The sequence below is a fragment of the Adiantum capillus-veneris genome, chromosome 7 (genome assembly GCF_014529385.1).
Source record: "Adiantum capillus-veneris isolate H3 chromosome 7, ASM1452938v2, whole genome shotgun sequence".
NCBI lineage: Eukaryota > Viridiplantae > Streptophyta > Polypodiopsida > Polypodiales > Pteridaceae > Adiantum > Adiantum capillus-veneris.
In genome coordinates, this window is record NC_140937.1 from 168,441,812 (window position 1) to 168,466,724 (window position 24,913).

The 24,913-nt window shown below is 39.2% G+C and overlaps 1 protein-coding gene across 8 annotated transcripts; it reads left to right on the plus strand.

Annotated features, from left to right (window-relative positions):
* Nucleotides 1-2,095: 2,095 nt before the first annotated feature.
* On the plus strand, nt 2,096-14,860 carry LOC147455017 (uncharacterized). 8 transcript variants are annotated; one of them, XM_086516872.1, is made up of 7 exons: nt 2,096-2,314; nt 4,335-4,381; nt 11,569-11,803; nt 11,895-12,395; nt 12,481-12,586; nt 13,830-14,059; nt 14,477-14,860. In XM_086516872.1, the coding sequence occupies exons 3-4, from the start codon at nt 11,635-11,637 to the stop codon at nt 12,251-12,253; spliced, it is 528 nt and encodes a 175-aa protein (XP_086372998.1). In that variant the 5' UTR covers nt 2,096-2,314; nt 4,335-4,381; nt 11,569-11,634; the 3' UTR covers nt 12,254-12,395; nt 12,481-12,586; nt 13,830-14,059; nt 14,477-14,860. The 8 variants fall into 8 exon arrangements, 7 of the variants coding, with proteins under 7 accessions (XP_086372998.1, XP_086372999.1, XP_086372995.1 ...); XM_086516873.1 differs by lacking the exon at nt 13,830-14,059; XM_086516869.1 differs by lacking the exon at nt 13,830-14,059 and having other exon boundaries at nt 12,481-13,402; nt 14,477-14,792.
* The last annotated feature ends 10,053 nt before the right edge of the window (nt 14,861-24,913 follow it).

A 24,913-nucleotide genomic window follows, 5' to 3' on the forward strand; every position in this document is an offset into this window, starting at 1 on the left:
GTGGCAGATGTGGCAAAAGAGGAGGGAATAGTATGTCGAAGTAAGAGAAGGAAGTTGTTGTTGAGCTCTCCAACAGTTGAAAAAGGTAAATCACCTTTCAAAGTTTCTTGGAAGGGTTTGGAAGAGTCGGAATTAAAACCAAACAGTTTCACAATGGAATCAGAATCAAAGAAGTCGGAGTCCAAAGGCAAGAAGGTAACGCTGTTTATGAAAGGAATGGGTGGAGCTGTAGAAAAGACTGCTTTGGAAAGTTTGAAAGTTAAAGCAGGGAGCAGTGGTAGTTATGAGAATAGGGGGATTTTTTATGTGGAAGAGACAGCTAACAGTTTGACTCAACTGAATGAGTTCCTGCAGAATCAAGATGCAACGCTTAGGGTGATGGAAGCTGAGAAGATGGAACATAAATGTAGTGCTATTCCGGAATGGGAAATGCAGAAAGTTAGGATGCAGTTATTTCAGCAGAGGTCGGATAAAGAAAGATTGCAGGAGGAGGTTAAAAGGATTATAGCTGAGGCTATGGCAAGAACTGCTGAAGTTCTGAGTATAGCTGAGGATTTTACTAGGTGGGCAGACGGACTGAAGACTGCAGTGGATGTGCAATTTAAAGAACTGGGGGACAAGGTGGTTGAGTTGACCACTGAGAATATTTTCCTGATTAATAGGTTAACTCCGTTGCTGGATATGGAGAAGGCCGCATTGCAGAACTAGGGAATGACAGGTATCTTGGTAGTAGATTTGGATGCGGATATCTTGAAGCAGGAAGTACTGGAATATACACAAGAGATGTGGAATAAGGAAACTAGGCTTTGGAGGGAGCACATGGAAGTGTCGACGGACAGATTCAAGAATTGGTTTTAGCTAGCTGGAAAGGAGAGCATTAGGAGGGAGAATGAGGCATTGAAGGTGGAGAATGAGAAATTAGTTGCAGAGATGGAGGAGTTGAAGAACAAAAGCAAGGAGATTGAAGTGAATGCAGGGGGTCTGAGTAAGTGGACGACGGAGCTGAGCAGTGATGTTTTGGGACCAGATCGGATTGTAGCAGGAGGAGTGGAAAAGCAAGTGGAAGCAGAGGTGGAAAAGCAAGAGGATTCGGATGTTGCAGTAGAAAAGGCAGATGCCGAAGGGGATGCTCGGGAGCATATTGTTTGATCAAGGGATTGTGGGTCCAGGTTAGCCTATGGCTCTAGCCACCGGGCTGTGCCAGGTGTTAAGCCTAGGAATTTTTGGATGTTTTACCTTAGTGGAATTTGGAATGTTAAGTTTTGTACTTTTGGGATTCCAAGGGGTGTTCTTGGGAAAGGGCGTTGCCCATTAGTATTCTCGAACTATGTAACTGTCGATCAGTGTCTTCTTGGGAATGTGAAAGCAAAAGTTATGGTGGATTTAGTATGCTGTCAGTTTCTGTGTTCTGTTCCAATTCCAGTTCCATTCTGATTTCTGTGTTTGTTTATTCTGAATGTCTATGCCTTAAACATAATGTGAATGACATAACATACCAAAAAAAGAAACATAAGACACTTGAATCCATGCATACCTGTTGTTTTGCACTAGTGGCATCATCTCCTCTAAAAAACCAAGTAAATCTCGATCAGTTGTGACTTATTCACCCTCTCTTGTTAAAGATTCAAACAACATTTGTCGAGCTACTAGCATTTGTATTTTTTGTGGTCCACCTTTCTCTATTTTAAGAACTGTGCTAACCAAGTTCTGCACTTTTGCTATATTGGCTCTTGATGTGCCTGGTTGAACACTATGCTCATGATTGCCAATATGAAGTACCATTTGAGTCATACTCTCATCCAAAGGTAGAACATAATAGATCATAGCCTTGCATACATCAATGCATGTCACAGTTTTTTGGCAATAGTGACAATAAATTTTTGATTTACCCTCACCGGTAGAATTTGAGCTAGTTATGTAGGGTTTGGAAATGAATTGTTTCATTATTGTTAGACATGATTGTCTTTTTCGGGAGGTGATTTGTGACAAATTACATTCTAAGCATTCAAACACGGATCTCACTTGTCAAAAAGGAATAAAGATTAGAAAATCTTGAATAATCCAACCAAAATAGATAAAGGGCATTTTGGGAATTTCCTCAAATTAGAGGAAACCTGTAGTTCGTGGAAACCTCTGCCCATGGAAACCTCCGTCTACTTCCTTCTCCCACAGAGGCAAGCTTGCTACTCGTCCGCGCGAGCTTGAGCTCGTGGGCAGGTTGTCAAGTCGTCCTTAGGCTCAGGTCGTAAGCAGTGTCAGGCTCAGGTCATTCGCATCCGCAGGCTCAGGTCGTCAAGTTGACTCAGATTCGCAGGTAGACTTCTGTCCATTAAGGCAAATGCCGTCACCTCTTGTTGTAGGCGAAGTTGACAATCTGCACAACTGAACGTATTCTGCACAGATGAACGCATTTATTTTTGAGGCTTTCCAAGCCCAGAGGCTCATCCATGTAATTACGACTCTCAAATTGTTGTTGGTGGCGCGCAATGTTTTACATTTATCCTAATGCTTCATCACAACTTTATTGTTCTGGAAAGTCCACACAGCAGATGGCCGTATACAGTCCATTGTGCACTCAAGAAGCCTTCTTGCTGGGTTATTTCAAAAAATGCAGTGTGGTTTGTAAGATTCCTTTCTTGGGGTAATCAATGATACCTTTATGAGAAAGCTTGAAATTTTCTTGCCTTGGTCTTTCTGCACCAACCTTGGAAGTCCTCGTAAGTTTTGGAGGATTGGGTAGAGAAATGTAGGATATGAAGGTGCAAACCTCCATGGCTAGGATGAACAAATAACAAGATGGGGTAGGAAGTGGGGCTGCATGAGTAGGGAGAGCAGATCGGTGCCAGAAACCAAGTGTGTCAATATGAGCTGCAACGGGCTTTTGGATGCAATAAAAACAACATCAGATCATTACAATTTAACCTTACATTGATGTGGTTGCTCATTTGTTACTAGTGCTAAACCCTGACAAATACACGGTGACCAGTCCACCAAGACAATATTTGTAGACCATTGGTTATGCCCGTTTGTCATCATTGCCAGGGCCAAGACTTTGGAGGTTGCTTGTGTTCACTTCAAATGGTGAGATTAGCAACATTCATGTTGTTGCAAATCTAATGGTTTCAAATTGTTACATAGTCTCCCTTTCTATGGTACATGACGGCATAGCTGATGCCAACTCTAACTACATCTTTGGAATTGTCCTTCCTTTTGAGCCTTCTGAAGCTGAAGCTTCATCTTCTTGTAAATCACCGCATCTGTCTCATGATCTTGTTCAATTCTGGATGGAATCTTAGGGATGATGATATTTTGTGTCGAATAAGCCCCAGTACTTGTATGAATGAGTTATAAGCTGGAAGCCATCGGCCCCGATCTAACCACTTTGTTGGCAGGCAGGAAATCATTTACTATACAGTTTGTTACATTATGCAAGTCGTGACTACATTATATGTAATCAAAGGGCTTCATCTCTGCCCATTGACTCTGAGTAGAATGGATTGGTCATCTACGTGTAGTACATTCATTTTAGTACAACCGATTTGTTTGGGGCACAACATTTACAGGCCCTTCAACATGGGATTATGAGTGCATTTTTTCCTTTTTTCTGAATGAGTGCAGTTTTTCATCGCATCTAGCATCTGTTTTGGTTTTCCCTCTCCATGATAGGTTCTCAATTACCATTGGAGGAATGCACATCAGGACACTCTCATTTCACATACATGCGCATAATTTTGTAAGATCTTTGGTTCTGAACTTTGTGAGATGTGAGATCAGATTTTGGAGTTTTCTTTTGCTCCGTCCTGATCATTGACAGGTTGCATAATGTTGAGATGTTTACCTTGATTGCTTGCATGCCATGGGAAGAAGAATCATCACTGTCTTTGTCATTGTCATCATCGTCGTAAAATTCCTCATTGTGGCTGCACTACTTGGTGCGTCTTTGCTTTGCCTTGCCATGGGCGAAGCAGGGCAATTGCATAGACAGGCCAATAGGGGATCATCTACTTTGTGGTGGTAAGTGAGGTGATATACAATGATGTAAATGAATTGGATATCAAGCAAGCAGTATTATTCGTGTTTCATGTTTTTTCTATCACAGAGTGAGGTAGAGAGGGAGTGTTTTTACTAAGGTTGAACTTCATAATTATTATATAGTTTTTTAAGTGGGTCCCAAAAAGGACATCAAGTTTTCCTCTTTTGATTTAGATATTAGTGGTGTATGAAATGTTCTCTATGCATTGATATCGTGTTTTAGGATAAAGCTCAAGAGTCTAGAAGGTTAAAAGAGGACATCAGGTTAAATTAACTCTCTTGATATCACACGGTTTTTGCAGGTAGTCGCTTAGCTTTTTGCGCGTATCCATCACCCGGTATAAGGAAGGTATGTCTTCTAACTTTAATGACTTTACTTTTAGGTTCTCTTGGATTTGTAATATTAGAGATTTTGAGCTCTTTGATCATCCGCTTGTACGCGGATGATCAAAGAGCTTTTATATGTACATTGAATTATATTTTTGATTTTGATAAAGATCTGAGTCTCGAATATTTTTAAAATATAATTTTTATATTGTATTTATTTGCACCTTCAAAAATAGATTAGTTTTGTTGCTAATTTTTAGTTATTGAATCAAAATTACAAAAAACATATGGCTTGTTAAGCTCTCCAATTATCCGCTTGCAAGCGGATGATTAGAGAGCTGAAACACCTACTACGGTTTTTAGAGAGCTGAAACACCTTCTACGATTTAAAGCGTACTGTTATCTTGAGAAAGAGGTTAGTTTTAATGGCTATTTTAAACTATTGCATCAAAATAACAAAAAATATAGAAGTTGTTGAGTTCTCTGATCATCCGCTTGCACAAGCGGACGTGCAAGCGGATGATCATATAACTCAAACACCTACTACGGTTTAAATACTTATAGGAAATAGTGTCTTGAAATTGTGATTTGAAGTCTATTGTTATCTTGAGAAAGAGGATAGTTTTGGTGTAATTTTGTCCTCAATCTCTCGTGGCGGCCTTTATGATAAAGGTGGAAAGTTTATTTTGAAATTTGATGAAAAAATAAAGGAGACTGTCAAATTTTTTTTGTTTCTTATACTTAGAATAATTTTTTGCTTTTGATAAATCTTTAAAGTTTTGAATATTTTATTACTTTGAGTGTAGTTATTGAGTCAAAATTACAAAAAACATAGGGCTTGTTAAGCTCTCCAATCATCCGCTTGCAAGTGGATGATTAGAGAGCTCAAACACTTACTACGGTTTAAGTAGTGATAAGAAATCGTGATTTAAAGCGTACTATTATCTTGAGAAAGAGGTTAGTTTTAACGGCTGTTTCAAAATATTACATCAAAATTACAAAAAATATAGGAGTTGTTGAGCTCTCTGATCATCCGCTTGCAAGCGAATGATTAGAGAGCTCAAACACTTACTACGGTTTAACTACTTATAGAAAATAGTGTTTTGAAATTGTGATTTGAAGTCTATTGTTATCTTGAGAAAGAGGTTAGTTTTGGTATGATGTTGTCCTTAATCTCTTGTGAAGGTCTTTATAATAAAGGTGGAGAATTTTATTTTAAAATTTTATGAAAAACCAAAGGAGATTTTGTCAAAAAAATTTGTTTCTTAAAACTTACAATAATTTTTTGCTTTTGATAAATCTTTAAGTTTTAAATAATTTAACTTTGAATGTAGTTATTGAGTCAAAATCATATAAAACATAGGACTTGTTAAGCTCTCCAATCATCCGCTTACAAGCGGATGATTAGAGAGCTGAAACACCTACTATGTTTAAGTACTTATAGAAAATAGTGCCTTGAAATTAGATAAATCATAAAAGTTTTTGAGCTCTCTGATTATTCGCTTGCAAGCGAATGATATGAGAGCTGAAACACTTACTCTACACTAAGCTTTCAATTTCATTGTTGTGTAGAAATTTTGTGTAGAAACAAAATAGACTCTTTTTAAATTTTTAGTTTTTTATATTTCAAATATTTTTTTTGGTTTTGCCAAACATCTAACTTTTCAATATTGTATGATTTTTATAGTGTATTTAATGACGCTAATAAGTATGGAGCCTGATTTATCCCTTGTAAATTTCTGTGGTAAAAACGTACATTTGTAATGTCCCCATTATGAGAAGAAGCCATCGTGCGTGAAAGAAAATCGCTCGTCGGAAACCAAAATTTTCTCGACCAAAATTCAGGGGCAACTTTAGGGGCCTCGGGGCAACTTTTTTTTCCCTTCGTCGAAATATTCCTTTTTGTCGGAATATTATGGCCGGCCGACTGCTGGAAAGTGATCGAAAAACGATCGGTCGGTTGGTCGGTAGTCAATGGTTGGTGGCCGGTGGTCGAAGTCAATGGCCGGTGGTCGAATTCAAAAGCGGACTTGTCTTCTTAAGGGCGGTCACACATAGGCGGATTGGAGAGTCCGATTTGGACGTATCTACACAAGGGCGGCTACTCATGGCTACCTCTCATGAGAGAGGGCAGCCCTTTTGGCCTATAAAAGGAGACCATTTTTACACACATTTCATAGTGTGAAATTGATGTAATAAGGTGGATGTGAGGTGGTGAGAGTGAAGCAAGGTGGGAGCTCTATTAAGGGTATAATCCCTTTGTAAACTACTTCTTGTTTTGAAGTACTAAAGCCATTGAGTGACTGCTTTCCCGTGGACGTAGCCCACATTGGGTGAACCACGTATATCGTGTGTACTCTCTCTCTTTACTCTATAATATCTTGTGTGTGAAATCTATCTCTCTCCATTAAGTAATCTACTCAAATATCTATTTAGCTACGTCATATTTCTTAACAACTTGTATCAGAGCAAGGTTTGTTCGTAGCTAAATTATCTCAAGGAAAGGATTCCTTGAAGTGAGTTGGAGTTACGGTGGAGGAAGGGAAGCTCAAGATTGAGAAGTTCAACGGTAAAAACTACCAACATTGGAAGATGCAGATTGAAGACTATCTCTACCAGAAGGATCTCTATTTGCCACTAGGCGGTCTTGCAAAGAAGCCCGTAACGATGGCAGATGAAGCATGGATTGTCCTTGATCGAAAGACACTGGGAACAATCCGGTTAAGCTTGGCGTCAACGGTGGCCTTCAACGTTTTGGAGATGAAGACCACAAAGGACTTGATGAAATCACTTGATGACTTCTACGAGATATCATCGGCATCCAATAAGGTATTTCTCATGAAGCACTTATTCAATCTAAAGATGACAGAGAATGGTTCAGTTGCAGAACATCTACATGACTTTAACACAAACATAAGTCAACTTCAATCGGTGAAAATCAATTTCGATGACGAAGTGCGAGCTCTTCTTATACTATCATTTCTACCGGATAGTTGGGACAACCTTGTGATGATTGTAAGTAATTCTATCTCTGGCACAAATACTCTTAAGTTTGATGATGTTGTGGGTGTTCCGAAGAAGAAGCATAGGAGAATCATCAAGTGCTGCACTATCAGTGGAAACAAGAGGAAGGTCTAAAGAGAGGTTCAAAGCCCAAAAGCTTCGTGATCGCTCAAGGCGGAGCAAGTCCTGCACAAAGTCAGCTCTTAAATGTTGGAACTACGGCAAGAAGGGCCATGTCAAGAAGGATTGTTGGTCCAAGAAGAAGAAGGAGACAGAGTCTCAAGACAACAAGCCAACATCGGAAGCTAATGTGGTAGGTAAAGTAGAGCAAGATGCTCTATTTCTCTCATTAGACAATGTGTCTAATTCTTGGATAGTAGATTCCGGGGCTTCATTCCATGCGACACCACACAAGCAACATTTTCAAGATTACACCAAAGGTAATTTTGGGTATGTATACTTGGGGGATGATGAAGCTTGTGAGATTGTCAGCAAAGGTACAATTTCTGTCAAAACTGCTAACAAAATGAATGGAAGCATAAAGATGTTAGGCATGTTCTTTGTCTTCGCAAAAATTTGATCTCTACAGGACAATTGGACGATGAAGGTCATAACATTGCATTTAGAAACAAATAGTGGAAGATCTCAAAGGGATCTTTGATGGTTGCCAAGGGAGAAAAGGTCGGTACACTTGTGTACTATGAGCGCGCAACCTTCAGCTTGTGCAGCAACTACAGAAGTTGACAGTGCGGTGTGGAACTACCGGCTTGGGCATATGAGTACCAAAGGAATGCAAATCCTTCAAACAAAGAAGCTTCTGCCAGGTTTGAAAGAACTGGATTTAGAGTTCTGTGAAGATTGTGTTTATGGTAAACAAAAGAGGGTAAAATTTCAAAAATCAGGAAATGAAAAGAAAAATAAAAAACTTGAGTTGGTTCATTCTGATGTTTAAGGTCCTGCAAGTACACCATCACTTGGTGGCTCATTGTATTATGTAACATTCATAGACGATGCGACTAGAAAAATATGGGTTTATGTCATGAAAAATAAGTCCGATGTATTTTTCATATTTCAAAGGTGGAAAGCCTTTGTGGAGAATGAAACAGGTACCAAGGTTAAATGCCTCAGATCCGACAATGGAAGTGAATATTGCAGCCAAGCTTTTGAAAGCTTGTGTGCTAGCAATGGCATTCAGAGGCAAAGGACAACCCCAAGGACACCTCAACAAAATGGTATTTCGGAAAGGATGAACAGGACAATCATGGAGTGAGCACAAAGCATGCAGCTACATGCAGGCCTACCATTTGAGCTTAGGGCAGAAGCTGTAAGTACGTCTGTGTACTTAATCAACCGGTCACCCTCAACGGCATTGGATGGGGGAGTTCCAGAAGAGGCATGGACAGGTAAACTGGTGAATTATGCATTTCTCAAAGTGTTTGGGTGTGAGGCTTTTATGCACATAGATAGAAGCCTAAGAACAAAGCTAGATGCAAAATCCAAAAGTGTTTCTTCATTGGCTATGGAAAAAGTGACTTTGGGTATCGCCTATGGAATCTTGAAGATGGTAAAATGTTAAGGAGTAGGGATGTAATTTTTAACGAACAAAATATGTACAAAGATTACTTGGAAAGAAAAAAAACAAAAGAAACAGGTAATGAGTACATGGAGCTTGAGGACGATGAAGACTCAAGGATTGCAAACGGTGACAATGTGCAACAATGTCAACCAAATGAGAAGCCTCAACCTATTTCTCGAAGATCTATAAGAGCAAGTAGACCTCCATAAAGGTTTGTTCCTTCCTTCAACCATCTCTTGATCTCAAATTCTGGAGAGCCGGAATCATACGAAGAAGCTATGCAACACGAATCCAAAGAAGAATGGACGAAGAGCATACAAGTGGAGATGGACTCACTACATTGCAACCAAACATGGGAGTTGGTTGAGTGGCCTGAAGGTAAGCGGACACTTCAAAACAAATGGGTGTACAAGCTAAAGGAAGAAGAAGGTGGGAAGAAAATGTACAAGTCTAAGCTTGTGGTAAAAGGGTTTTCTCAAAAGAAAAGTATTGACTTCAATGAAATATTTTCTCCTGTTGTAAAACTGAACTCAATTAGGCTTGTTTTAAGCCTTGTGGTTGCTCATGATTTAAATCTCGAGCAAATGGATGTAAATATGGCATTCCCTCACGGTGACTTAGAGAAGGAAATTTACATGCTTCAACCAAAGGGGTATGAAGTAAAAGGTAAGGAGAAAATGGTTTGCAGATTAAAGAAGAGCTTATATGGTTTAAAGCAAGCATCAAGACAATGGTACGTGAAGTTGATCGATGGATGTTGGATCATGGATTCACAAGATGCAACTCGGATCACTACGTCTACACGAAGAATTTGGGAGATGGGAAATTCATCATCCTAATGTTGTATGTTGATGACCTATTGATTGCAAGTGCTAACATGCAGGACATCAAATACCTAAAATAGAAGCTGTCTAAATCTTTTTCAATGAAAGATTTAGGTGCTGCAAAGAGGATACTTGGTATGAAAATATCAAGGGACAGGACGAAGAAGACATTAAAGCTATCTCAAGAGGATTATATCAAGAAGGTACTAGAAAGGTTTGCAGCGCAAAATGCAAAACTAGTTTCTACACCTTTGGCTGGTCACTTTAAAACAAAGGATATGTGTCCAAAGACACAAGAGGAGATAGCCTATATGTCTAAAGTTCCATATGCTGCAGCGGTAGGTTCTCTAATGTATCCAATGGTCTGGACAAGGCCAGACATTGCACATGCAGTGGGAGTTGTGAGTAGGTTCATGGACAACCTAGGTAAAAAGCATTTACAAGCTGTGAAGTGGATACTTAGGTATCTAAAAGGGACAACAACAAATGCTTTGTATTTTGGAGGAACTGATATTTTTCTAGAGGGGTATGCTGATGCAGATATGGAAGGTGACAAAGATACTCGAACGAGCACTACTGGCTATGTGTTCACGGTTGGAAGCACAGCAGTAAGCTGGGCTTCAAAGCTACAGAAAGTGGTCTCACTTTCTACCACGGAAGTAGAGTATGTAGCAATGATGGAGGCAAGCAAAGAAATTATGTGGCTTCACAGATTTAGAAGAGCTTGGATTTAAACAAGACAATTGTGTCTTGTACAGTGATAGCCAAAGCGCTATCCATCTTGCGAAGAACTTAGCCTTTCATTCAAGGACAAAGTACATTGAGATGAGATATCACTTAATACGCACTCTTTTGGAAGAGCGACAGCTAAAGCTAGGAAAGGTGCATACAAGTGAAAATCCTGCAGACATGTTTACAAAGGTGGTCAGCAAGGAGAAGTTAAGCTTTTGCTCATCTTCAATCGGCATTCAATGATAAGAAGCCAGGATGAAAAGCACAGGTTTGGTTTGGAGATCAGTCTCCAAGTGGGAGATTGTTAAGTATGGAGCATGATTTATCCCTTGTAAATTTTTGTGGTAAAAATACACATTTGTGAGGCCCCATTATGAGGAGAAGCCATCGTGCGTGAAGGAAAATCACTCGCTGGAAACCAAAATTTTCTTGACCAAAATTCAGGGGCAACTTTAAGGGCCTCGGGGGTAACTTTTTTTCCTTCGTCGGAATATTCCTTTTTGTCGGAATATTATCGCTAATCGGCGGTCGGAAAGTGGTTGGAAAACGATCGATCGGTTGGCCGATGGCCGGTAGTCAATGGCTGGTGGTCGGTGGTCGAAAGTCAATGGCCGGTGGCCGGTGGCCGAATTCAAAAGCGGATTTGTCTTCTCAAGGGCGGTCACACATGGACGGATTGGAGGGTCCGATTTGGACTTATCTACACAAGGGCGCTACATATGGGTGCTCTCATGAGAGAGGGAAGCCCTTTTGGCCTATAAAAAGAGGCCATTTCTACACACATTTCATAGTGTGAAGTTGATGCAACAAGGTGGGTGTGAGGTGGTGAGAGTGAAGCAAGGCGGGAGCTCTATTAAGGGTATAATCCCTTTGTAAACTACTTCTTGTTTTGAAGTACTAAAGCCATTAGGTGGTTCCTTTCCCGTGGACGTAGCCCACATTGGGTGAACCATGTATATCGTGTTTACTCTCTCTCTCTCTCTCTACTCTATAATCTCTTGTGTGTGAAATCTATCTCTCTCCATTAAGTAATCTACTCAAATATCTATTTAACTACATCATATTTCCTAACAGGTGCCCAAGAGAAAGAACACAAAAAGAAAGATCCTTGTCTCTCAACATAATAGCCGTGATGTGAACATGAAGTTGCGTTCAAGATGTATTTCTAAAAGAATGATACAACAAGAAGCATCATCACGTGTACGTCTTTTATACACTATCCCTAAAAAGAAAAAACACATACATGACAAAAAATGTGTTTTCATTGATGATGAAGCCGAATTGGATGAGGATTCTAATCATATAGAAGGTATGTATAACCCATTGCCATGGTTTATAGTATTAACTCCTTTTACTTTTGTTATTTTTATGATTTAGATTTTTTTTGTTTCTTTTTGTAGAGACTAATTTGGATGAAGAAGGTCTTGATGAAAATGAAGAGTTGAGTAATGACAGTGATCATGAGAGAGAGTATGATGGTAAGGAGAAGAAACATTCAAAACAATTGGGCAAACAAGTTTCTCTTGGCTTGATGAACGATGTGTTGAGTCAGTTTTATGAGAAGAAAAGGACTACGTCTCCTCCTATTCCTCTATGTAGATTGGTGGCTCATGAAGCTGTTAGCTTTGCCATCGATGATGCACAATGGTTGATATCTTCTTTTGACTCATTTGCTTATCTTGAAACTATGGGTCATTTTCTTGTTTCCATGGAGGGTGCTAGAGGAGAGGTAATGCCAGTGACAACAAGCAACCTTTAAGAGTGGGGACATGTATGGTGTCAAAAGAATGATGAGTTTGAGAGAGCTCTTGGAAAAGAGTGGAATGACCTAAGGGGTAAGAAATTTCTGGTTTGGGATAGTAACCACAAGTTGAAAACATGGTGGAGACATATCAAAGAAAGTATGTCATTTTCTTACATTTTTTAATTTCTTTGTTGTGAATGATGCTTCTATATGAATCTTATAGTTGTTGTTTTAATATACAGAGTACTATGATAATGCGAAATACCATGTGAGTGTGAGGTGTCAATTTATACAAGTACCAAAGGCAAAGGAGGCAGAGCTTCTACTCGCCCTAGATACAGCCAATGCGTAAGTGACTTAACATCGCTTTACTCCATGAGAAGGAAACGTTATGCCTAACTATTCACTTCACATAGTTTATTGTTGTAAATATGATTTCTAGAGCTCATGTGACTCCAAACATTGCTCATGAGGTGTACATGTTTCAAAAGTTTGGTATTGTCAACAAAGAATCTATTCTAGATAGATTGACACCCGAAATGAGGAAGTGGGCAGAAGTTGAGATGAGTGTAGAGGCCCGATATTATCATGGTGTTCCTCCTTGGTATAACTCTCCTTGTGGATTGATTTCACAACTTGGTTGGAAGGTGACTACTCTCTTTTTTCTTCCTTCCATTTATAGTTTTGTGTATTGCTTGATGGTTACATAATTAATTTATGATGTAAGGATGAATTTCAACCATTTCTCTCTAAAGAAAAGGCAAAGATTGAAGCATTTGATTTAGATGAGGCCGAGAGGAAGAAACGTTTAGATAAAAAGAGACCCATAGTAAGAAAGAATTGGACGCACTTACTACACCCTTTTCTATGGAGCATCAAGTCAAGGACGTGACGAGATTGAAGCTAGTAAGAATGCCACAAAAGTTGTCCAAGGTACACAGTCCAATGTGAGGGCTACTCAAACAACCACATGAGCTACTTCTTCTGCTTTTGTTGGCATTTTGGACAAGAAAGGTAAAGGGCTTATGGAACCTCCTAGCACCTCAAGTGATCCAAAGTTGATGAATGCGGTTGAGGTCTCTTTAGCGTCTACTACCTCCTTTGTTGCAGAGTCCTCTCTAGGTCGAGAGAGTTGGGAGAGACGACCTATGACACGTTCTGTTGGTAAGTTGTCTCAAATGAATTTGAATCTAAAGTTACTTACATGTAAAGATTGTTAGAAAGTTACCACTATAAATAACGGTTGTAGGATTCCAGTACCAAACTTTTGTTGATGCTCTATTTGTTGATGTGACCCAGATTGATAGATTTGCTCTAATTAGGTAAATGCAACGTCCAGGAAACATTAAATTTAGTATGTTTTTCAATATATGACTATAATTTTTTTTTAATAGCATCAAAAAGTTTTTTTCCTGCATCTTTATAGCAAAGAAGAGTGCCATGTCGAGAGGTAGCTCGATTGATATTCATAAATTTTTCTACGGGTTTATTGGTGGATACTCTTGGTCCAATCCCTTGGGATAAGTAAAATTTTATTATTTTAAAGGGTAACAAGAAAGTAACTTATCTTATTAACATTTTGATTTTTTAGAGGGCATGACTATTCTCAAGTGAAATACTTTCTCGTCGGGTTTGGTAAGGGGTTGCATGGATCTTGCTTGCAAGTATTTGGCCGACGAAGGTTTCTTGGTCACCATGTGCTTAGCTGAGCACATAGGAGAGTTACTTGTGGATGCATCAAGAGTGGGGCTTGTGCTTCATCGTACTTGGATGCTTGTGTGTGACTCCAAGGCATATCGACATCCCGTTACTAGAGAGGCGGTAAGATCATTGATGTTTTAGTGTATCTTGTTTTTATTTAGTTTATGGTAAGCTTCTTAATTTGATAATATCATATTTACAATTTGTATATTCAAATATATGCTTGATCTTATAATGTGTCTTTGGCATCGTGTTTATCAAGCTGTGCTAAGCTACGACAGAGAGAGTGGGGAGAATATTTCGGAGAGGTTATTTTTAGCATACCGTAGCTATGTATTAGATGATTGTGTTTTCTCCACAGAAGTTAGTGGTGAAATTGCTATAGGTGGTGCGGAGAGAAGTAGTGTATTTTTTTGATAAGTCACTTATCTTGTATGATGTTGATTGGAATGGTCCTTGTATTAATTAAGTTTGACACATTGTTTCCACCACTTGCAAGAGTAATGGTGTTTATTTCTATGTTGGTGACATGGTAAGGTGGTTGCTGACAACATTCACAGAGTGTTGCGACTACGTTTTGGATGTGTTAGCAGGGTGGTGGTTTGGGGAAGGCGAGTGCAAAAGACCTGAGACATTGCATGTATTTAGATTTAGATGATGTACTCTATGAGCATTGTCTTTCTCCCATAGTGTGTGGACCCGTGCCAAGCTAAGAGGGAAGAGATTGTTGTGAGAAGATCCATACATTTGATTTTGTTACTACTATGATCTCCGGATTATGTACTTCTTTTACATTTTTTGGGGTGGTAACAATGTGTAACTACATGATTGATGTCACTATGTTTGGAATGTCTCTATGTTTGGCATGTCTCTATGTTGGTTTGAGAAAGATTTAAGATCACCTTGTGAGACTATCTGTCATACTTTCAATTCCTTTTTAAAGAGCATACTTTTTCTCTACGTGGTAGCTAACAAAGGTTTTATTCGAAGGATTTTTTGTTAGTCTTTTCATTGTTTTGAACGTCCTTAATCTCTTGTAGAGGTCTTTGTGATAAAGGTGGAGAGATACTTTTTGAAATTCTTAGGCTAAAATGAAGGAAACTCTTGCAAAAAAAAATTCTACACTTGAAAAATTTAGTTTGGGATTCATATTGTTTATTTTTTGCCTATAGTTTCTGTGTATTTTTTTTCTTCGACAAGCTCATTGAGGCCATGTCGCACCGCAAAAGAACAGAAAAGTAGTACAAACTTATATGAAGGGTTTCTTGTTAGTCTTACGTGTGTGTGAACATTCCTAATCTCTTGCAAAGGCCTTTGTGATGAAGGTGAAGCGGTACTTTTTAAATTTTTTAAAGTTAAAATGAAGGAAACTCTAGCAATTTTTTTTTTGAATTTGTACTTCAAACTTTGGTTTTAAATTTATATTTGTTTACTTTTAGCCAATAGTTGTACGTAAATTTTGTCTTGGACAAGCTCATTTAAGCCATGTTGCATTGCAAAAGAACGAAAAAAAAGTACTAATTGCAAAAGCACGAAACACGAAGCTCGCAAAAAATAAATCCCCCTAAAGTTTCAGGTTTGCTCTTTGCAGATATTTTCATCCCTGCATGAGCATATAATGATTGTATATCCTCTATATAAAACCCATGATCCATGTTGATTTCTATGATAGGTGCAAACTTAAAGGGTTGTACAATCATCTTTGTGGTTTTTGGTTGTTTTCCACAATGCTCGTGGCATGGCTATCCTATCCTAGGAGGATATCTTCTAGTTTTGTAATTCTAATTCGTTATAAACATGAGCATATTTTCATTTATCGTGTAATGATTTTTCTTTGGATGTGCAATGTATGAAGGTTCTACCTCTTTATCTGAGCTCACCCAGGAAGGATAACCCTTGTTGGCATATGTAGTTATTTCCAGCTCTCTTTTGTAGGTTTTGAATGACTCTTCATAATAAGAAGTTTGTGGTGGTATTTCTCTGACTCGTGATTGTTTCCACAGGTTGTGTATAACAAAAAATTGCTCATTTGTCTTGTGGTAAAGGAGGTTGTTGGCCCAACATAGGTTGTGGCTTATCTCTCCCTATGTTGGCCTAACATAGGTTGTGGCTTATCTCTCTCTTAGGTTGCGTCATTTGGGCCTATTTGGTACCTCAGTAGTGGTGGTAAAGTTGCACCCTCAGAGTCTTAAGCAAGCCTTAAGAGCCGAACAAAAAGTGGATTTCCACACTCAGTATGAGGGATTTGGGCTAACTTTGGAAGGAACAACATTAACATGGTTTCGGCTATTAAAAGTAGAAATTTTTCAAATATCAAGAAAATCTTGTGAGATTCTAGAGAGGAATTCTCAAAAAGGGGATCAAACATAACATAGCTTCCCAAATCTATGTCCTTAAGCAAAAAGAGAACAAAAAGGTGAAGGAATCTTTGCTTTGTTTCAAGCGATACATCGAGAGATGTCCTATTAGAGAGTTACCACAAGATGAGAGATTATCACTTCTCTTTATGGAGGGCTTGAGAAACAAAACTCTTAAGAAGGATCTGCACTTGAAGGCATGCACCACCTTTGAATTGGTCACTAGAGAAGCATTCTATCTAGTTGACAATTGTAAAATTTATGGAGAGGTATCAAAAGATGTGAACGCTACTGCCGACAATGCCTCTTTGACCACAAGTGAACTATCAACAAAATGTAGTGCTCCTACTTCAATCACACCAAATGTTGATCAAATGGTTGAGGAAGTGATTAGAAGAATAAACCAGAGCTGGCATTAAAATATGAATCTATGCCAACAACCGCCACAAGCAAGAAATGTACCTAGAGATTTGAAGTGGTGTATAATCAAGCAAAAAAAACACCAATCACAAGAAAATTGAGTGTTTTAACAAGCAAATTATGTGGGGGAAAGGCCATACGACCTCCTAGGGTGCAACCTTTGCCACCACCACTAAGGTACTAGATAGACCCAAATAATGCAACCCAAGGGACAAATAAGTCACAACCTATGTTGAGCCAAGAACCTCCTTTACCACAAGACAAATGAGCAATTTTTTGTTATACACAGCATATGGAAACAATCACGAGTCAGAGAAATACCACCACAAACTTCTTATTATGAAGAGCCATTCAGAACCTACAAAAGAGAGTTGGATCCCCTGACCCATTGTACTTCTTGGCAAAACACTTTGTTACTTGATATGGTCACGTTTGTTGTGTTTTAGCTACTCCAGGTTCTCCTAAAACAACATCTCTAGCTTCATGTCCCTCGCTAGGAATTCTAGTTAAAGTTCTCTACATAACTCTCTCGTCAGGCTACACATCCCTAGCTTCATTCCAAGTGTCTAGAACTCTTATTGTATGGATAGTCTTAGAGCATCACTTCCTCAATGTGTGGTCATTGGAACCCTTGAACTCAAAGATCCCATTGGTCTTGACACAAAAAAATGGTCCACTGAATGAATCTTCCACCCTGGTTCTAACAGGACTCGCTCTTCTTGTTTTTGGCCTTGTCTCTAAGATAATCGATCTAAACGTGCTCTGAGTGACGTAATACTAATGGAGTGATCCTCCAAGTTACATATTTATATCCAGCTCCTTGCAGTCTATAGAAAAGAATCTTTGCCCATACTTATCAAGCATGATCACATGGGTTTCTCTGCCTTTAGTCTATGTAAACATATAAGCTTTTGCACTCTGACAACTCTCCAATGTAGGGTTTGTCGCACTTATAATAGAGCATCTTCTCTTTGTTATCGTACTTATACAACTCCACATGAGTGTTAGTCGTGTTGGCTTGATTTGCCTCATTCACTCATCGTAGCTTCACGTTAGGGATGTCTAGCTTTGGTGACTTGTCTTCAGGCTCAACATCAACTTTATCCTTGGTGCCTATCAATCCCCTTTTGTCCACAATGTAGGGATTTTGCAAAATTAAATACATGGTATCTTGTCATCAAAGTACCACTCACCATTGTAGTCCACAAGCACTATGTCCTTGAACTCACTACGCCTTTCTTTTAATTTTACACAATAGCAAACTGATATTTCAAGTGCATAGTTTCATGGTTGGTGCGGGTTGGGATGGTCCGGCCCCCATGTTGATTCCCTCTTTGAAACTCACACTCTTGAACCCTTCATCCATGTAGGTGTAAGATCTCTCTGAAGAAGTATAAAAAAAAAATTCTTCTAGAATTGGCTCTAAGGTTAGCAACGGTCCCTAGTTAACACTCTCCTCAGTGAGAATGTGACTAACTTGGTCTCCTACAACAGAGTTTCTACTCTGATATAGTCTGCTTGATTGCAAATACATCAAGAAAAATACTATTTTGAACCCTGACATGTTACCTCTTTGTTTGCTTCAATCCCCAACTTTAAGTCACTTTGAGCCATGCACTCTAGCCCTTGAAATTTGTATAAAAAACACTAGGTGTCTATGAGTTTACAGTTGCTCTATTTTTCAAAATCTGAACTCGACAGAATGTTATCGCACTTTTGGCAAAAAATTATATTTTACTTTGCAAAATCCACAATTTAAACCCAAATTCAATTTTGAAAAGACCATTGGGCTCCTTGTGACTAGTTCTAGCTATGGTGCAAGTTTGGTCAGAATTAGATGAAACTTGACACATAGCTTTCCATTGGTATATTGATCCCAGATATATATATTCTTTGTGTGATTTGGACTAGTTTAAGTCACCCAAAAGCCAAAACCTATGTCTGTTTGGTGGGTTTTTGGTCTTGAAGTGTTTTTGCCCCTTTTGATCCACTTTTTGGACTTTTTTGGCTACCTTGCTTTTGGAAGTATTGCTCACAATGATATTTGTTACAGGCTGGTATAGTCTTTGTCCAAAAACTCAAAAAAGGTACATGGATCACGATCCATGTTCCATCAAATTTGAACTTGAAATTTGGTGTGTTGGTTACTTATAATACCAATAGTCTACTCCCAACACGTTTTTGGATTTGGATCACTTTTTCCAATCAAAAGTGGAATTTTGTGTCTGATCTGCAATTATTGACTAGTTTTTTATGTTTGGCACTTTCGACTGACTTTTTTCTTTTTTTTTTTGTTGATGTGCTTGTTGGGAAAGATGTTCCAAATGGTCTCAGCTACTTGCTACTCAAATCTCATCCCAAAATCATAAAAAGCTACATGGATCACGATCTATGTTTGATAGCATTTTGACATGAAATTTGGTCAGCTTGTTTTTTATGCCCTGTAGAGGCTAATGCTCAACCTTTTTTGAATTTGGATCACTAAAAGCTGGAAAACCTTAAATTTTGGTCAATTTTTCAAGATTTTGTAGGTTTTGTCAAATTTCTTGGTTTTAAGTGTGTTTTTGGTGTCAAATTCACTTCAAGCTTTGGATTCTATTGCCTAGAAGCACCCTCTATCAAATGGTTTTAATTTTTTGTCAAATTGCCTCTAAGGTACATAGATCGTGATCCATGTTCCTCCACAAAATTGGTTGAAAATTTTCAATTTGCTTCTTGTGACGTTGGTGACTCCCTTTTGCACCAATTTTTTGGGTTTTGATCAGCTTTTATGCTCTGACCATCTAATTTTTTAATTTTTAGAGTTATGTTCTCTTTTACCAAAATATGGCTTTTGACAGTTTTTGGCTCGAACTTTTAGCCCAAATTTGATGGTAGTAGTTGCTACTTACCCTACTCCTAGGTACTAAAATGAATCTATGAACAAAAACAAATAAAACAATGCAAATTGAAGGTGAAATGAGTTGTGGAGTAGTACTTTCAAAGCATCAAGAAAATTGAAATGCTTTTTTTATCTCACTCACGACTCTCTTTGCCTCAACAGTAGATCTAGCACGTCCTTGACTTACTTAGCACCAGACCACGAGTCTCGTTGCTTCAATGCTAAGGTGTAAATGGAATGGATAAAAAAATATTTGGAAAAGAAGGCTACAAATACGACTAGGTCACTCACTACCTAAGGATCATTTCTTCGGCAATGGCACCAATGTTAGCAGATTGCCATGATCGGATGCCTGTAGCATCACTGTCTGACACTAATATAAATTCAGTACTCAGGGAAGTGACTTGGATGGGGCATAGAGACTCTTTGAGGGTGTCAACTGATGAAGCAGGATCTGTGAAGGAGAAGCTGTGGGCAGGGAGAAAGAGCACACAGACACACGTATGGAAGGGGTTGAACCAAAGATTAAGGCCCCCAATTATAATGTACACATATATTGAAGAGTGGCTCAAGTGTACTATACACTTGGGTTAGTAGCAGTTAGATGGGCGACCGGACATGGCGAGCATAAACCCAACAATCTCCCACTTGATGGCCAATGTGAGAGGCCAAAAGAGAGAATGAATGAGTAAGTCTCTATCTTACCCAATGCCCATAAACTCACGACAATGTTGAAACTGATGGTTGGAGAGACTCTTGGTGAGTGCATCCGCTGTGTTTTCTGACGTAGGAATTTTCACTAAGTCAAGGCTTTTGTTTGCCAGGCATTCACGACTGAAGTGATAACGCACATCAATGTGTTTCGTTCTGGAATGAAACACTGGATTTTTAGCCAAGGCAATAGCACTTTGACTATCACAGTGAAGAACTGGTAAGCACTGCTTCAATCCAAGATCGTGCACTAGGCGAGCAAGCCAAATAGCTTCTTTGCATGCTTCACTCAATGCAACATACTCTACCTCTGTAGTGGAAATGGATGTACAATCTTGAAGAACTGATCTCCAAGAAATGGCAGAACCAGCAAATGTGTAAATCCAACCTGTAGTTGATTTACGACTGCCAACACAGCCTGCATAATCACTGTCTACATATCCCTTAATGGATAACTCTCCATGACCATAGCATAACTGTCTATCTGTAGTGCCACTCAAGTATTTGCGAATCGACTTGACAGCATCCCAATGCTTTTTACCAGGGTTAGACATAAATCTGCTGACAACTCCCACTGCATGTGCAATGTCAGGTCTTGTAGCCATCATGGCATATATAAGACTACTACAAGCTAAAGCATAAGGAACCTTATCCATTGCAGCTTTTTCCTCAGCAGATTTGGGACAGTCTTTCTTGCTAAGTTTCAAGTATGCAGGCAATGGAGTACTCAAAGCCTTCCCCTTCTGCATGTTGAAACGATCAAGAACCTTGTGCACATACTCTTTTTGAGAAAGGTACAACAACCTCTTCTTACGATCACGAGTAATGCGCATACCCAAAATGTGATTGGCTTCACCCAAATCTTTCATGTCGAATTGACTTTTCAGCTTGGTTTTCAAGTCAGCAATGTCTTTCTTAGAATGACCAGCAATAAGCATGTCATCTACATAAAGGATAAGCATAATAAGCTTTCCATTTGGTTGTCTTTTCACGTAAAGACATGGATCCTCATTACTGCGCTTATAGCCTAGGGAACGCACAAATGCATCAAACTTTTGATACCATTGTCTGGATGATTGCTTCAAGCCATAGAGACTTTTCAAAAGCTTACAGACCAAATGTTCCTTGCCCTTTAGCACAAACCCTTCAGGTTGCTGCATATAAATCTCTTCCTCGAGATCACCATGTAAGAAAGCTGTAATGACATCCATTGGATCAAGCTCCATATCTTTAGTGGCAACCAAAGTAAGCAACATTCTTAGTGTCGTCATCTTGACCACTGGAGAAAAGATTTCCTGGAAATCTACACCATATTCTTGCTTGAAACCTTTGGCCACTAAACGAGCTTTGTAATTCTCAACATTGGATGCAATCTTCTTCTTGTAAACCCATTCACAAGGCAAAGCTTTCCTACCTTTTGGCAATGGAACAAGTTCCCATGTTTTGTTCTTTGCAATACTGGATAGCTCTCTCTTCATAGCATGTTCCCACTGAACCTTATCATTGGCTAGCATGGCCTCTTTGTAATAAGAAGGCTCACCACTATCTGTCAGCAACACAAAGTCCACGCCTGGAACAAACTGTTCTGGCGGATGTGAGACTCTTTGAGATCTCCTCGGCTGATCAGAGCTTGTACTAGCCTGTGTAGTAATTGGCTCTGGAGCTATCTGTACAGGAGGTGATACATCGGAAAACGTCACTTTCCGGAATTCAACCTCTTTCATTGGCTGCCTATGCATCTTGGTCTCATTGAAGACAACATCACTGCTACGGATTAGTGATCGACTTTCCGGATCCCATAAACGATAGCCAAATTGATCATCTACACCATAGCCAATAAAAATGCATTTCCTGGACTTAGGGTCAAGCTTAGCACGCAACTCCTTGGGTACATGTGCATAAGCTTCGTAGCCAAATGCACGGAGTTTTTCATATGACAACTTATGTCCTGACCATAACTCCAAAGGTACACAAAACGGTAATGAAGCATGTGGTGATCTATTGATCAAATACACAGCAGTGTATAATGCTTCAGCCCAAAACGCTTGCGGTAAATTAGCCTGTGATAGCATAGACATAATCCTCTCTTGGATGGTCCTATTCATTCGTTCGGCAACACCATTTTGTGCAGGGGTATAAGGAGTTGTAAACTCGCGCTTAATTCCCCTACTTGAACAGAAGTCTGCAAACTCTTTGGAGACATATTCTCCACCATTGTCTGAGCGTAAAGCTTTCAACTTATGTTCAGACTGAGTTTCCACACTAGATAAGAACTTTTTGAAACAAGAAAAAGTCTCATCTTTAGACTTCATGGCATAAACCCAAACATTTCGTGTTGCATCGTCAATGAATGTAACATAATAAGACGCACCACCATGGGATTTAGAAGGCATAGGCCCACATAAATCACTATGCACAAGCTCTAAGGGCTTTCTTTCTTTGTCAAAAGACTGTGTACGATGCGCTTGTGTTTGCTTATCATATTGACAGTGTTCACAAAAGGGAAAATCAAAAAATGATAAAGACGGTAAGTAGCCCAAACGAGAAAGAGTTTCCATTCCCTTCTTTGACATATGACCTAACCGGCTATGCCACAAAGCAACAGTTGGCAACTCGGTTACAAAAAGAACATTGTTCTTGTCGGATACATAAAGAGGATAAAGTGTACCAACTTTAGAACCATGGGCTAAAATAACATGACCTTTTGCAATACGCCAAGATTGCTGATGAAAAGTGACTTTGTAACCCAAGTCATCAAGACGTCCAACCGAAATCAAATTTCGTGTCAAAGCTGGAACATGACGCACATTATGTATGGTAAACCTCACCCTATTTGCCATAACCATAGCAATATCACCTATGCCCACAATGTCACAAGAGTAGCTGTCCCCTAGCGTAACAGTGCCAATGGTTTCCTCATATGTAGTAAACCAATGCCTATGAGGTGTGACATGCAACGAAGCGCCCGAATCAAGAATCCATGTATTGGACACTTTACCACTAACAAGTAGCTCTGCTGGCATAGAACTCTACAAAGATAGAGTTTCTTGTGCATAATAAAATACATCATTATTTTCAGTCAACATATTGATGTCTTGTGCATCACAATCATCTTGCACTATGTTTAGTTCTTCAATCTTAACCGAACTCTTTGGTTTCTCCTCTTTATCATCATTGTCTTTGCCTTTGCCTTTACCTTTGTCATGCTTCCAAGCATAACAATCCTTCTTTATGTGACCAAACTTATCACAATAGTGGCATTGAACGTTGCGACGACCAGGAGACTTTGATCTACCCTTTGAAGCATCTCTATTGCCCTCTTTCTTGGATTCAGGATTCCAAGAACGACCTTTACGTTGTTTTCCATCCTTTTGCACATAATGAGCTTCGCCATGATGTGAGCTATTCATAGCCTTGCGGCGCATTTCCTCTGACAAAAGAGAACTAGTGACATCAATGTACACTAGCGTACCATTAGGAGCAGAGTTACTAACAGCTGTGCAAAAGATATCCCATGAGGGTGGCAACAAACAAAGTAAGAAGATTGCTTTCATCTCATCATCAATATTGATCCGTTGTGCACGAATCTGGGTAAATAGAGAATCAAAGTCATTAATGTGACTGGCAACATTGGCTGACTCCTTCATGCGAAGGTTAAACAATTTTCGCATCATGAAAACCTTATTACTTGCCGTATCCTTTTCATAAGTGTTGCATAACTTTTTCCATAAAGCATAGGCAGATTCACATTCTAGCACTGAAAAGTACACTAACTCAGCAAGGTGCGATCTAATAGTAGATCTGCATAGCTCATCAAGCTCCTCCCACTGCAAATTCATCTCTTCAGTCCGTGTCGCATAAATAATAGGCAATTTTTGTTTCTTTTGGACAAGCACATCTTGCATCTGATTCTTCCAAAGCTGAAAATTAGTGCCATCAAACTTCTTTATGTCATAAATGTCACGGTCTTTGCTAGTAGACATGGTGACAAAACTACCAAAAGATTCTGGAAAAATTTCGGCAGAGTCTCCTTTGTATTTAGGACTATGTCAACCAAAATACGAGACAAAATGACTAAGTATGTCACTCACAAAGCATAGAAGAGAGCAATGCCTCTCAAAAGCACAATGTATAGAGACCAACTGAGGCGCATAAACAGTCAAACTGACCATAGACCGCCAACTCGGCGTCAAAAGCACCTATACCACTCTATACATATCCTATGGCGAGGCCTCGTAAGGGATGCTCTAGCTACCTGTATCACTGAAGGTATCTCCACATTTGAGAATACCCCAGCTTAATGAAAACCTCACGCTATTCACCCTCAACAACGTAGGTTATGCAGCAAAAAACGTATAGCCAAGTCTCAGAAATGGCAGGGACTGCCATACTAGCCAAAAGATGGCTCCACAAAAGACGTACATTGGCAGTATCCACAAAGACGTACAAGGCTGTCACTGCGCACAAACATGCGCCAAAAGCATATGCATGCCAATAAGTATCCCTGCAGGGAGGCAAATTGCTCTCAAAAGAGCTCAAACACTGTAAAAAGTGTCAAAAATATGCATGTACGCATATAAATTGCTCCCACTAGAACCAAAACTG

Coding starts and splice junctions, on each gene's coding strand:
- LOC147455017 (XM_086516872.1), top strand. CDS start 11,635: ATGAAGTTGCGTTCAAGATGTATTTCTAAAAGAATGATACAACAAGAA. Junction 11,804..11,894: donor GGATTCTAATCATATAGAAG/GTATGTATAACC, acceptor TTCTTTTTGTAG/AGACTAATTTGGATGAAGAA.